At 30.8% G+C, this 13,500-nt stretch overlaps 1 protein-coding gene across 2 annotated transcripts in view; it reads right to left on the bottom strand.

Moving 5' to 3' along the window:
* The window catches only part of LOC145202146 (exportin-7-like), a 126,758-nt gene extending 115,017 nt beyond the window's left edge, over positions 1-11,741 (bottom strand). The window contains exons 1-4 of one of the 2 annotated variants that reach the window (XM_090082101.1): positions 11,580-11,741; positions 10,575-10,721; positions 10,386-10,476; positions 6,901-6,971 (exon numbers count right to left, since the gene is read on the bottom strand). In XM_090082101.1, coding sequence (XP_089938227.1) covers positions 6,901-6,971; positions 10,386-10,476; positions 10,575-10,721; positions 11,580-11,606 — 336 coding nt within the window. In that variant the 5' untranslated portion in view covers positions 11,607-11,741. Of the gene's footprint in view, positions 1-6,900; positions 6,972-10,385; positions 10,477-10,574; positions 10,722-11,092; positions 11,126-11,579 lie in introns of those variants that run through there. The other variant, XM_090082102.1, reaches the window with a different exon arrangement.
* Positions 11,742-13,500: the final 1,759 nt, after the last annotated feature.

Below are 13,500 nucleotides of genomic sequence, written 5' to 3'. Positions count from 1 at the left end.
TTCTCTTAATAACAATCTCATTTGCAAAATTCTACCATTGTGATAAAATCTACCATTGTGATAAAATCTACCACTGTGGTATTCACAAGATTAATGCAGACACATTTCATTAAAAAAGAATAAGACAGTGATTGCTTATTTTGTCCTCATTTAACAATAACTTTAATGATTTTATTGAATCAATTCCACCTGATACTAACTTCTTTAATAGTGACTTTGACGGTAAAGGAAGTTGTTCCAAAAGATGCGAATAAGCTTAAGATGATGAATATCTTTGCATAAGTACAAAACGTACACTTTTGAAAAATATAGAGGATGACCTTTGATTTGAAAAAGATTATTTTTGAAAGTTCATTAACTAATTAGCAATTTTTTAAAAAATCGTTTTGAAAAGTAACCATTAGTATTTGAACATTTATTAAAATAAACACTTTTATAAACTGCTTAAAGCCACCAAAAAGAGCAATTACCTCATGCATATTTAAACAATTGTTGAACTTTTGAGATTTTTACATTAAACTTTAGACATGTCTTGTAAGTTAAACAGGATAAATTACTTATATGTACTTTTACTAAATGATAGATCATAAATATTTACTACCTTAACCCATTTATTTATCCTTATTCTCTTCATGCTTCTTTTAAACTAAACTTAGCTTTAACTTAAGTTCACTACAAAAATAAATTGTTTTTTTATTTTCTAGAAAAGAATAAAAAGCTCCTTACTTTCAGTTAAAGATGAATAGAGAATAGTAAAGAAATTAATGATAAAACTTATGTGAAGTTCTATTGTGAAACAAAGTGCATTTTTCATCTTCAACATGTTTAGCTTCAATAATTGAAATCTATAGGTCAACTTTATTTTATATAAATAACATTTTTAAAGAGAAATTGTAATGCTTATTGCTGCTGTTGTAAGATAATTAAGGAGGCTTAATTAGATATAGATAAGATAATGCTTTTATAAATCTATATTTGTTTTAAAATAAATAATTACTTACTTTAAATTCACATGCAAAAAAATAAAGTTGAAATTTGTAAATAAAGTTAATGTTAAGGACTAAGATTTCTAAAGCAAAACAAAAGAAAAACAAAGCTTTACCAAAAGGAAATGTTAGCAGTTTGTACATGGCAATAATAAGTAGTATGGCATACTTTTGTAGCCTTCTAAACAAAGGCAATATTAATGTAGAAATAGTCTCTCTTTTTTTGTGGATCACATAACTAACATAAATTAATTTGATCTATTTAAAAAAATAAAAATCAAATGTCAGTATGATAGACAAAAAAGAAGTAAATACCATTTCTAAACATTCTACAAGATTATTACCTTAATGCTAAAACATTGGACAACAAAACATTTCTTTTTTTTTTGCTGACTTAATCTAGAGTGATTGAGATAACAGAGGTTGCTGATTTTAAAAATGCAATCTATTGTTGCCTACTATAAAATGTTTTTATTTTTAAGGTGGATCTGCATTGGAAATAACTTTGTAAAATTGGAATTAAAATAGTATGCCACTTTCACAAAACTTATACTTTAGCTTTATGATGATCAAATCTTCAAGTAAAATAACATTAAATCTAGCTAAAAGTCATTATATTGAAAAAATACTATTAGTGCTTTGCAAATAACAGTATTTTTTTTTAGTATATAACACCAATATATTCAAAAAAAATGGTATAAATCCATACACTTAAGCCTAATTTTTAGAGCATATAGTCTTACCACAGATAAATGAATCAAAAAAACCACCAAGATATAAATATTACAATTCGTGAAAATGATAATAGATTTTGGAATCTGGAATTCATGGATCAAATTCATGGATCTGCACCTGCTGAGGTATGCAAAGAACTAATTGAAAAGAAGCTAGAAGAAACTAATATAGTTTTGTCAAATTTTGATTGAATAACATCAGATCAGCAACAATATGGAGAACAGTAAAAGTACTCAATAAAAGACATCAGTTATGTCTCTACATTTGGTATTCATAAAAGTTCTTTATAATGTTAGAACAACATATGTACAAGATGATAATGAATGATGCTAATGTACTGTTAATACTGATTAAAATCATTGGCAAATTGAGTATGAAAACTTTAGAGTAGACCACAAAGTTACTAAGACTACCGAACTTGTTCTACAAAACACAGAACTAAATTTTCAATTTCAAAAATATAGGAGACTTTTCAGAAAACTATCAATTAAAAATGATAAAATACTGCAAAAATATGCTCAAGAAAGTACAGCCTCTGATTTTAGATTGTAAAAATTAAATGGAGTGTTTTATTAGGCATGCTGGAAAGATTTTTAAGATGCCATTCAATAAAGTCTGATAGATTTAAAAATGAACATAGATTTAAATGAGAGCAAAGTAAAATTACTGTCAAATATAATATCAATCTCGCAACCTATTAAGTTGGTATTTGAAACATTCTTCACTAAAAATATTTATAAGTACTCACACTTGTCCAAAATGGGAAATAATTACTCCGAAGCTTCCCAAAAAAACCCTTTGGAGCGAAGTATCTACATATGTTCCTGATTAGAAAAATGAAAAAAATGAAATCCTTCATGACCGTCCGAGCGAGAAATTTTAGTTTTAAAATGTAAGAAATTGCGACAAAAAATATTTTTTTGCAATCAAAAGAAAACATTTTTTATTCACTAAACATTGATCTACACTACATAACAGATCCCTGATGCATGGGTAAGTCACTAAAATGTTTAAAAAACTTCAAAATCAAAAGTAAAATGATTGTTTAGCAAGTTTAATTTTGATTTTTTTTAAAATGATTTAACAATTGTCCACTGTAGATTGCTTTTATTCTTTTTATTCTATGAACACATAACAAAGAAATAATGTGAGAAAACAATGTGAGAAAACAATGTACTCTTTAAAAAATTGAGTTGGGGGCAGCTTTAATGTAAGTTAGTCAAGCTTTTTTGAAAAACTAAAACATAAATAAACTGAAACAAAGAGACGATGTTTTCTTGATAACTTTGCATTAAAGACGCTTGTTGTTGAAATCTACTATGCAACTCAGCAACTTTTCTGGATAGTCTGGATGACCCAGAGGCCTTTTGTATCTCTCCCAGTGGGTTCGGAAACTGTGATGAAGGGCTTCTGTTGTCTGTTCGCTGAATGGTCCAAGAGACTTTTTGTGACGATCAATGAAATCCTTGACATGAAAGAAGACAGTGTGGACTTTTGGACTCACACTTACTTTTGGCAAGGAGAGGAAAGCCAGTTGAAATTGGTCAATTTTCTTTGAGTAGTTTGAATCCAGATGATTTCCAAAGCAGGCATTCACAACTGCATCAAACTTTCTCAAAGTGTCGATGAATGGAAAAACATGAAAAGCTGAACAATTCTCTGCTTGTCTTTGAAGAAGGTCAACATTTTTGAGGAGTTTGCGGCATTCATTCCCAGCAAACTGCCCTCCGTGAAAAGGTTGTTCTTTGATATGAAGAGCTTTAGGCCATTCTTCAGCCTCAGGCCAGGAGTCCTTTAGTGCCTTGAACAGATGGTTCACTACACCGAGAAGGAGATGTAGCTCCATTGGTGGTATGATGTCAAGAACAAGTGCATTGTCAGAAAAATCCAAGAGGGGCTCATGCACCACATTCTGAAATTGTTTAGCCTTTTTCATGTCTAAACCAGCTGCTTTAAATGAGACATAAGATCTTCTGATGGATCCAAAGGTTCGAAAGTTACCATTCTGTGATAACCTATTGTGGTCAATGTCACACCATGTGCAAGTGTGTGAGCTGGCATGTGACTGAAGCCCACACACAAGGTTTGCCACCTTCAGGTCACTTGAAAGAAGAAAGTCAACTCGCTCAGAGAAGATGAGAGATAGTATTGTTCTCAAATTCTCATAGTTTTCTGGTACATCCTCTGCTACAGCAACAAGAAGTTGAGATTTCACACCACTGTCTTTTGCTGCAAAAGATGTAAGTGTCTTCTTGTCTGGTGGAGCTTGAACTTGAGAAATCAATTCATCTTCTTGAATCCCAAGGCTAACCTTGAGGAAACCACCACCACCGTCAATTCCAAGCTTGACTATGTGCTCTTTATACACTTGTCTTTTGAGCAAGACATCATTGAGAAGTTCAGAGAGATTCTTGCAGTGAACCACAATTTGTTTCTTTGTCTGAGACTTTTCATGTGTCACAGTTATGTTTGTGTGAGTGAAATGTTCAGATAGTTGTGTACCTATTTGATGGAATTTTGCCCGGAATTGAGGTTCAACAACTCTGGCTTGTGCAACATGGTTCAATGTTGAGGCCAATTTTTTGACGCTTGCATTAGACAGCCCTGTGTTTGTCTGAATGTTTGCAAGGTCTTGGGCTTTTAGAACTACTTCATCACCAAAGAGTCTTTTTGCGCTTGCTGCACCTGTATTAAAAACATTGCTATGAGTAGGAGCAAATTTTTCACATAAACAACCAAGTTTTCTTTATGGAAAGTAAAGTTTAGATTTGAACTGCAAATTTTATTTGTTAAAGGTTTTTTCTTTTGTAAAAGACAAAGACAATGACAAAGTTTTAATTACTATCAGATAAAAGATTTGCAAGTTACTGTTACCTGGAGTAATTGGCAAAGGTTGCCCACCACCACTTTGTGCTATTCTTAGGGTTCCATGAGGAGAAGCCTCTTTAGATGAAATGACTGCTGAAGCAATCTGTTCACTGACTTTGGAATCTTTTGATGCCAACATCTTTATGTTATGCCTGAATGTGAACTGATTGCATTGATGAGGTACTCCTCTTCCAATTAAGGAGAGGCAATCAGAACATCTTCTTTGGTCTTGGGATGGTAAAGGCTGTTGTGGCATTTCAAATGGGTGCTTTTGCAATGCTTTCAGGTGTCCAATTTTGCAAATGATGCAATCACACTGCTGTCCTCTTGTCTCAGGCCTAGGGATGACAGATGAGAAATCAAAAATGGGAGGGACAGAGACATTCTCACCATTTTTCTTTCTCCTCAGAAGCAGCCTGCAAGAATCACACATTCCAAGTGGGACTCGTGTGTCACAAAAGTCAACATCCTGAGAAATCAGACTCTTGACTTGGTCTTTAAGAAAACTTGTTAGCTCCCTAGAACATTTTTTCATACAGAGGAGACAAACTGACTTCCGACAGTCTTCATGATTTTTTGCTGAGTTTGGCATTTTTGAGTTGTGCATTCCACGAATGAAAACATGAATATGTCATTAAAATGCCTTTTCCCGAAATTTGGTTCAATATTTTATTAGGGATGTGCCACTAATACTTAAGAACTGATTTTTTCATCAAATTTTGAAAAAAAAAATTAAAATTTTTTTTGGCAAAAATCTTATTTTTTAAACTGAAATTTCTCGCTCGGACGGTCATGAAGGATTTCATTTTTTTCATTTTTCTAATCAGGAACATATGTAGATACTCCGCTCCAAAGGGTTTTTTCGGGAAGCTTCGGAGTAGTTATTTCCAATTTTGGACAAGTGTGTACTAAAATAAAACTATTTAAGTGCATTTCGTTTGTGTATTTTCAACAAAAAAAAATACACAAGGGAAATACACTTAAACAGTATTTGATTATTTGATGACCAAGTGTTGAACCTGAAAGAGTATTTTCAGGAGCTGTACTATTTTGCACTAAAATTAGATCTCAACTAGGATATAAGAAGCTTAATAATTTAAGCTTTTAAAATTATTTTTAAAAAAATCCTTTTTAATAAAAATGGTACTATCTTGCAAGCGTATTAATTCCAATGATATATTATATATACTAGATGCCTAACTTCGATCCGAAAAGTGAAGCCGTGGAAGCCATTTCTAATTCGGGCAAAAACATGCATTTTAAACTTTTGTTTCGCACGTCGGATATAGCTTTTGCCCTTATTACAAATGGCGGATTCAATTTCTAAGCAAAAAAGCGGCTTCACTTTTCGTCTAATAAAATCCCGCAAGTTAGACATCTAGTATATATAATATATCATTGATTAATTCAAAGGAAAATTTTACTGCTGTAAAGGTGCAGACAAACTAGTGTTGAGTTCCCAAGAATACAAACTTTATGGTGGATCATGGGAGAAGTACAATTTTGTTAGTCTTTTCCAGGTTCAATATTTTTTCTTGGATTCTTCCTTTAGATTTATTACCTTTTTTTTTTTCAAATGTGTGAAAGTTAAAGTCATTATCGTGGACTTAGGGTACAAATTTAAAGGTAAGTTCAAGGCCAGCATCATTCAAAGCTGAGGTCAAGGCTGAGGTAAAGGCCAAAGACTAACATCCAAGAGCATGGCCAGTGAAACAAAGCTATTGCAATTGGAGTAAAGAGTTTTAAAAAATACAAGCTTACAAAATAACCATATAAAGCCCCCTTTACTATCCCTTTAGCAGGACAGATAAAATTCTAGATGAAAAAAACTAGATAGATTTTCTGATAAACATCAAAGTTATAAAAATTTATTTATAAAAGTTTATTAATAGTGATAATTAACACCTCTGGATATATTTAGAACCTTTGAGCACCAAAATACTTTTCCCTCAAGATTGAGGCCAACCTCAAAAACTTTATAGCAAGACCAAAGTCAAGGGCTTGACAAGCAAAGTATTTTATTGCCACTGAAAAACTACCCTTCTTATCAAAAATTCTTATTTAAATTCCTATTAAAATTTATATACTCACTTTCATATTTAATAACACAAAAATGCTTAAAAATAAGAAACATTAAAGAAATCTATTAAGGATTTTTTTTGAAATCATAAGTAGTGACCTTAAAATCTGTGTAGTCTTTTAAAATTAAATACTAATTTGACACAAATATAATAAAATAGCAAAGATAGTAAAAGCTATGATAAGAAAGAAAAACATATTTTTGTAAAACTAATTCAAAGCTTTATTTTACCTGGGAAAGGGCCTGAACAACAAATGGAACAAGCTTTGATCTTGATGCAAAATAATTCAATACATAATTTCCTACAAAAATTTAGAATAGATGTAAATACTAGTATATTACATTACTTTTTAGTGTATGTTGAAGACACTTCCTTTTATATAATAACTTTTTACATATTTATAAATTTATGCTTGTGATTCTAAATAAACATTCTGTTTAAATGTTAATGAAGTAGTTATAAACTTATGGCAAGAAATATATTTTTTATTAAGCTACAAAAATTAGACAGACATACTTACAAGTGAATAATAAAAAATTGAACATTCAATTGTATTGCTTTACGGTATTTTGTGGGATTAAAGCCTCAAATGTTAGGTTTTAATACATCTATTGATATATACCCATATTTTGAAATCACTAATTTTAAATTTAAAGATATTTTGCTACATTCAACCACAACTTACTTGGAGATGATCATAAAGTTTAGTTTACACATTTAAACAAAGCTAACATTTAAATTGGAAAAATATCAATAAAATTTAGATAAATTCTTTTAACAATTGGCAAATAACACTGCCAAACTATTCAAAACTTGTATATCAATTAAACATCTGCATTTGGTTTATCCATTGATAACAAATAATAATGAAGTACAAATTTCTAAACAAGTCTTTTAAAACAAATTCAATTTTATAAAGTTTATTAATAACTCTTTATGTATTGAAAACAGGAAATGATTATGGTGTGACAAGTTTATATTGATACATAATCTGTTATTTTTGAAAAATAAGTTTAACTGCTTTAATTCGGTAGCATTTTTGCACAATATCTCAAAGGGTTGAAACATAATAATAAGGTATGTAAATTGTTTTGTTTTTTTTTTGGAATTTTATAACTTTGCAGACCTACATATATAAATTATTTAAAACTCAATTTATCAAATCTTACCATTTAAGGTTTTAATGTTGCAGAAAGCTACTTTGATAAAGTTGATTACTGAATGGCTATCATTTAGGAGAAAAAATATTTTAATAAAAAAAACTTTTTAAACTGCCAAGGAATTATCAGCAGCAAAGGTAGACAATCTAAATATATAATATATTTTTGCTCATTATAAATTGAGATGTGTAATATTACAATTTAAATTGTATAAAATGTTAAATAGAAATTAGTAAAGTGTTGTTGTGAGGTATGATTGAGAGACTATTCAATATTTAATGTGTGATGTATAAATTTATGTGTAAATAATTATTAATAATTATCTAATTATTCTTCTTTTTTACATTTTCAGATGGCTTCAAATTTATCTCATTAAGCAAGCTGAAGGTATCGGAGGGAGTAAATTGCTCTCAGGGAAACAGGTTCTATACAAGCAAAAACTCCAACAAATATTTTCATGATTCTATCAAAAACATTTAGCAATTTTTCTACAAGTGGAAGTGTTTAAAGAAGTCATTAGACTGAGATTCAGAAAGCTAATGAATCCAAATGTTCAACTACAATTCTTGGTAAAAATAGACTGAGCAACAGGACTACCATGATGTTTTTCTTTGAGACATCGAGGATTCTAGGAAATGATAATGAATCACTTTTCCTGAGTAGGTCAACCATTCAACCTGTCACAATGTCACAATGATGGGGCTGTTTAAACCTTTGGATATTCCAAAGATACCCACAGACATTATTAGTTTAACAAACATGATAAAATGTATATTGTACAATTAATTCATTATATACACGTATATTATTATGCCGTTGGCTACTATTTTATCTTTAAACCATTGACTAATTAATAGAATGCAAATGATTATTGTTAAATTATTTAACAGATATTACACAATTTAGCCAAGCTAAGGCCCACACTGTCTTCAATGCCATCCAAAAATAGAATTGGAAAACTTCGTCTATGGAATATGTTTTGACACAACTAGTTCCAATACAGGCCAACTGCCTGGTGCTTGCACCATCCTTGAGCACCTTCTGGGAAGAACTCCACTTTGATTGTTGAAATCATATCCTCAAACTTGTATTGGCTGCTACCATTGGTGTGTACAGGACCTAGTAAAGGTCAAGAAATCATAGTCTTCAAACAATTTCAAGCACAGTGGAAATCCATTGACCAGGAAAGTTTTAAAGATCCCTTTTCAGGCAATAAGGTCTTACCTGTGTTCTTCAATGTCAAGAATAAAATGATTTTTTTCTGTGAACAACAGCTGCTAGATCACCAACTTTAAGACAGTTAATAAAAGCTGCTCAAACTTGTGCTTATATTTTGCAATCATATTGGAAGAACATTTAAGCTCCTGGACTGATGCATCAGACTTGCTGGATAGCGAAGGTCATTTACAGCATCAAGGTTTCAGGTGCAATTCATGCTCATATCACAAGAAATTTAAGATTTTGGTTATTACCTCTCACTTCCTATACAGCTAGGAATTATCTACAAGATCTACAACATCTACAACAACTCCATGCTTACCCTGATCAAGAGATTAGTGTAGTGATATTGCTCAAGATTATTGGGAACTATGATACTTTTTAGAGGATTTGATGATCTTCATGATCCTCTTGATCCAAATGTGGATTTTAACCCAAAGCCCAAAATAGTAAAGATATCTGAAAAAATGATCATTTCTCTTCTAGATGATGAGTCTTAGGTATAAAAGTAAATATTTGAGTTATATACTCTTTCAAAAAAATGAAATTATGTGTTAAGCTGAAACTTTTCATTTTTAAGTCACTTTACAACAACATCACATTTTAATATGTAATGTAAAATGAAAAATGATGCCACATATTCTTAGCATACACATTTACCCATTGTAATATTCATTGTATCTATTCTTATTTTGTAATCTTTTATTGCAATAATCAATTATTACAATATAGTATAAACTAAATTAAACTTTAAAAAACTTTGGTCATTATTAGTGAAAAAATATGACTTTGATAATATTGTTCTACTTTGTGATATTTTTGATCTTCATACTTTAAAAAAGTATTTTTTCATAAGAAAAAAATCACATGATATAATATAAAAGTTTGTTTTTTTGTTACAACTTTTTTTCTTTAATTATATACTAATCTACTAATATAGAGCTGGATAAATATCTTAACTATATTAAAATATTTTTATACAAATTAACTAGAAAAAACAATAAATTGATCAAAAAAATTACGATAGAAGATTTGTCCAGCACTGATTTCATTAATTGTATTGCATTTAATACTGTTTTGTAGTGCATGAAATGATATAGACATTATAACACAATACTTAAGGTATGTCTACAGCCTTAAAAGTATTTTTTAAAGGCAAAGGTAAAAATACTGCTTAGAAAAAATTAAAAGAAAAAGTATGGTTAAAAAAAAACTTGATAACAACAGAAATTGAAAGTTTCAGTTGTTATCAAAAAAGAGGTTTTTATTATGAAATATTTTTAAATTTTTTTTAAGTTCCTAGATTGTGAACAAGAAATCAAGAAATGTAAACTTACGGATATCAATTCTCTGAGAAAGTGAAATAGATGAACCTCTTGTTATCATTTTTGTAATTGTTGAAGCTGCCAATAGCTGTGAGTAAGAAGACTAAAGAGAAAAAAAGAATAGTAAAATTATAACTTCAATCTGATTTACAAATTTTTCCCTATCCAAAGTGAAACTAAAATACATAAAAAAAATCTTACAGTCCCTCTCTCTAGTAGATATTGACATTTTTGTAAATAGTCAGAAGATGCAGAAAACTGTATGAGAGCTTCTTCTGCTTTTAATCGAACAGATGGATCAGGAGATTGGTACAGCTGCTCACAAAATGTTTCTAATTCCGCAAGATTCTAGACAAAACCAAATATTTATATCAGTAGTTTATCTAACGTTTTGGAATTTTTTTCTATCTAATGAAATCTCCCGAAGCTAAATAAGGAGAAATGAAAATGTGTGTGTGTGAGAGAGAGTGTCTACACACACACACACACACACACACACACACACACACACACACACACACACACACACACACACACATTTCAAAATATATTAATACTCTAAATTAAATCTAAGCAAAAGAATAAGCATTCCAACAACAAAAATTATTTTGTCTTATATAGAAAAGCAATACAGAACAGCATTATATTGCATAAAGCTTTTAAGCTTAATGCAATATGATGAAAAAACTACATATTATAACATCAAAACCAAAACTTACATTGTAACATGGTCAATGTACAATTAGCAATAAATAATCTAATACAAAAAACATTATTGTAAAAGGAATAGAAAATTTTGGTATTGGTTAGTTTGAAAACTGTTCTTCTTTTCTTTTCTTTTTTATTATTATTATTATTTTTTTCTTTTGAAATTAATCTTTAATAATTATACTTCCCTTAACTAACTTTATGTAATTTTTAGATCATTTAATTTTTTTTTTCTGTATCTTAAAGAATTTTTGAAACAAACTATCTTCTGACAAAAAAAAAAGTATCATTTTTTTGTCAGAAGATCAGTTGTTTCAAAAATTCAAAAATTAGCAAGTTTAGTCAATTATAATTCCATTTTTGCCTTGAGCAAATTTTTATAATAGTTTCACTTTTGAATTTTTTATAGCAATAAATTGAATATTTATTTTTAATTAGATTATTATTACTTTACATGAACATTTTTATTTACATGTATCTTTCAAAATAGAGGCCTACCTGGACTTCCATTTTAATTACTAGCATTAGTTTGTCAAGTGAAAGCCGAGAAATTGTACAAACATTTCCAACGAGGTCCGCAATGTTTTCATTGGGTTACTTTAAAAAATCTTCATCAAATCGAATCTCGATTAAAGATTCCATGAAAAAGCCTTTTGAAAGGCTTTTACAATTGATGGCCTACTATTTAACACGGTCGTATGTTACATTTTAAAGGCTCACTCAAACGGTATCAGGAAAAATCATTATTTTCTCTTTAAACAAGGGGTATTTGTAAAATTGTTGAAAGAAAAAAAAATTAGGGAAAAGCAATACGGCGGTGCTTCACATAAATTTTTTCTTTTAAAGTCACGGCATTGTTCTAATGCTGTTCAGCAATTACAACAATGCCGTGATAATTAAATTTTAATTTTTAAAAAGAAGAATTGGCTCGAATCGAATTTCGAATGACTGTGGGGAATTATTTAGACTTTACCTGAGACACTAAAGAGTCACTTTTTGAACTTGATAATATTTTTTACATCTGACTGCGAATCAATACATTTTACAAAATACACTCTCTTTTAATACACTTTTACGATCGTGTCATTTTCACACATTTAATGCAATAACAATTACATACATTAACACCTAAACTCATTAGCACCTATAAACATTAACATCTACACTCATTAGCACCTACAAACATTAACACCTTCGCACACGCTAATTACATCTTGAAGACTTTATTCACGACACCCTCCCTCGATTAAAGCTGAGACTTCGGCTTTAATCAGTTATCTTCCATCTCGTCTTCGATGATCTAATTGATCTTTTGTCTTGCATCCAATTTTGCCAGTCTCGTTTCTCTTTTCAAGGCATCCTCTTCGACTCTGGTTTCCAAATTCTCGTCCGATTCGATTCCGCTTTCTGCCCACAATCCATTTCCAAGTCACACACCAACTGAATTGGTCGTTCAATTACATAACCACTTCCCAGTCGTATTTTAAAGCCACGAATAACTCCATCATTCCCTTTAATGTTGTTTTAAATTCGACCGATGTTGAGAAGTGCCTTGTCCTTCACATCGTCTTTAATAAGCACCAAACTTCCGATACCTGTGAGTTTCACGTTGCCTCTCTTTTCCCTTGCTTGTTGTTGTTCATCCATCTTTTCCTTTGGTGGTTCTTACAATTTTTCACAAACTTGACTCACCGTAGTGCGCAATCGTCCCTTATTATTAAATCGATATCTTCTTCAAGCAAAACTGCAGGTCTTCCCCTCATTAATACCTTTGGCGTTAATCCTTGATTATCGAATTGGTCACCTTGGTAACAAAGTGGCCTATTGTTCATAGCGCATTCCACATCCAACAATACTTCTTCCAATTCAAAGAAGCTTAGGATGCCCTTACCAATTGTTTTTGACAAACTTTTCTTCATTATTCCAATTGATCTTTCAAACAAACCTCCCCACCACGGCTCTCTTGATAAATTAAACCTCCATTTTATGGCTGTGGTAGCAAGATAGTTTGCGAGATTTTCATCCTTCTTAAGTGTTAGTAACCATTTCCCTGTTGCCACAAATGTCTTTGCGTTATCACTAATCATCATTTGTGGTGGTCCTTTTCTTGCAACAAACTCCTTTAAAATTCTCTGAAACTCTCCAGCCGATAGATTATGACAAAGTCTAAGGTAGACAGCTCTTGTACATGCGCATGCAAACAGTTCAACATAACATTTTTCGACCAACTTTTCTGCCGCTTTATACTTTAGCGGACCGGGAAAATCAACCCCTGTAACCGTAAACGGTTCGGTATCTTTAGTTCTAAAGCGTGGTAACATTGCTCTCGTTGGCGGTAACAGCGGTTTCACTCTATATCTCTTACATAGATTGCATTCACGAATGACCTTTTTTACGGCAACTCTCAAATTTGGGATCC

Source organism: Hydra viridissima, unplaced genomic scaffold (genome assembly GCF_058129835.1).
Source record: "Hydra viridissima isolate aposymbiotic clone 2 unplaced genomic scaffold, HvirCarnegie_v1 scaffold_3, whole genome shotgun sequence".
Classification (NCBI taxonomy): domain Eukaryota; kingdom Metazoa; phylum Cnidaria; class Hydrozoa; order Anthoathecata; family Hydridae; genus Hydra; species Hydra viridissima.
Note: the sequence above shows the minus strand (reverse complement) of the source record. Positions and strands in the feature narration are given on the sequence as shown.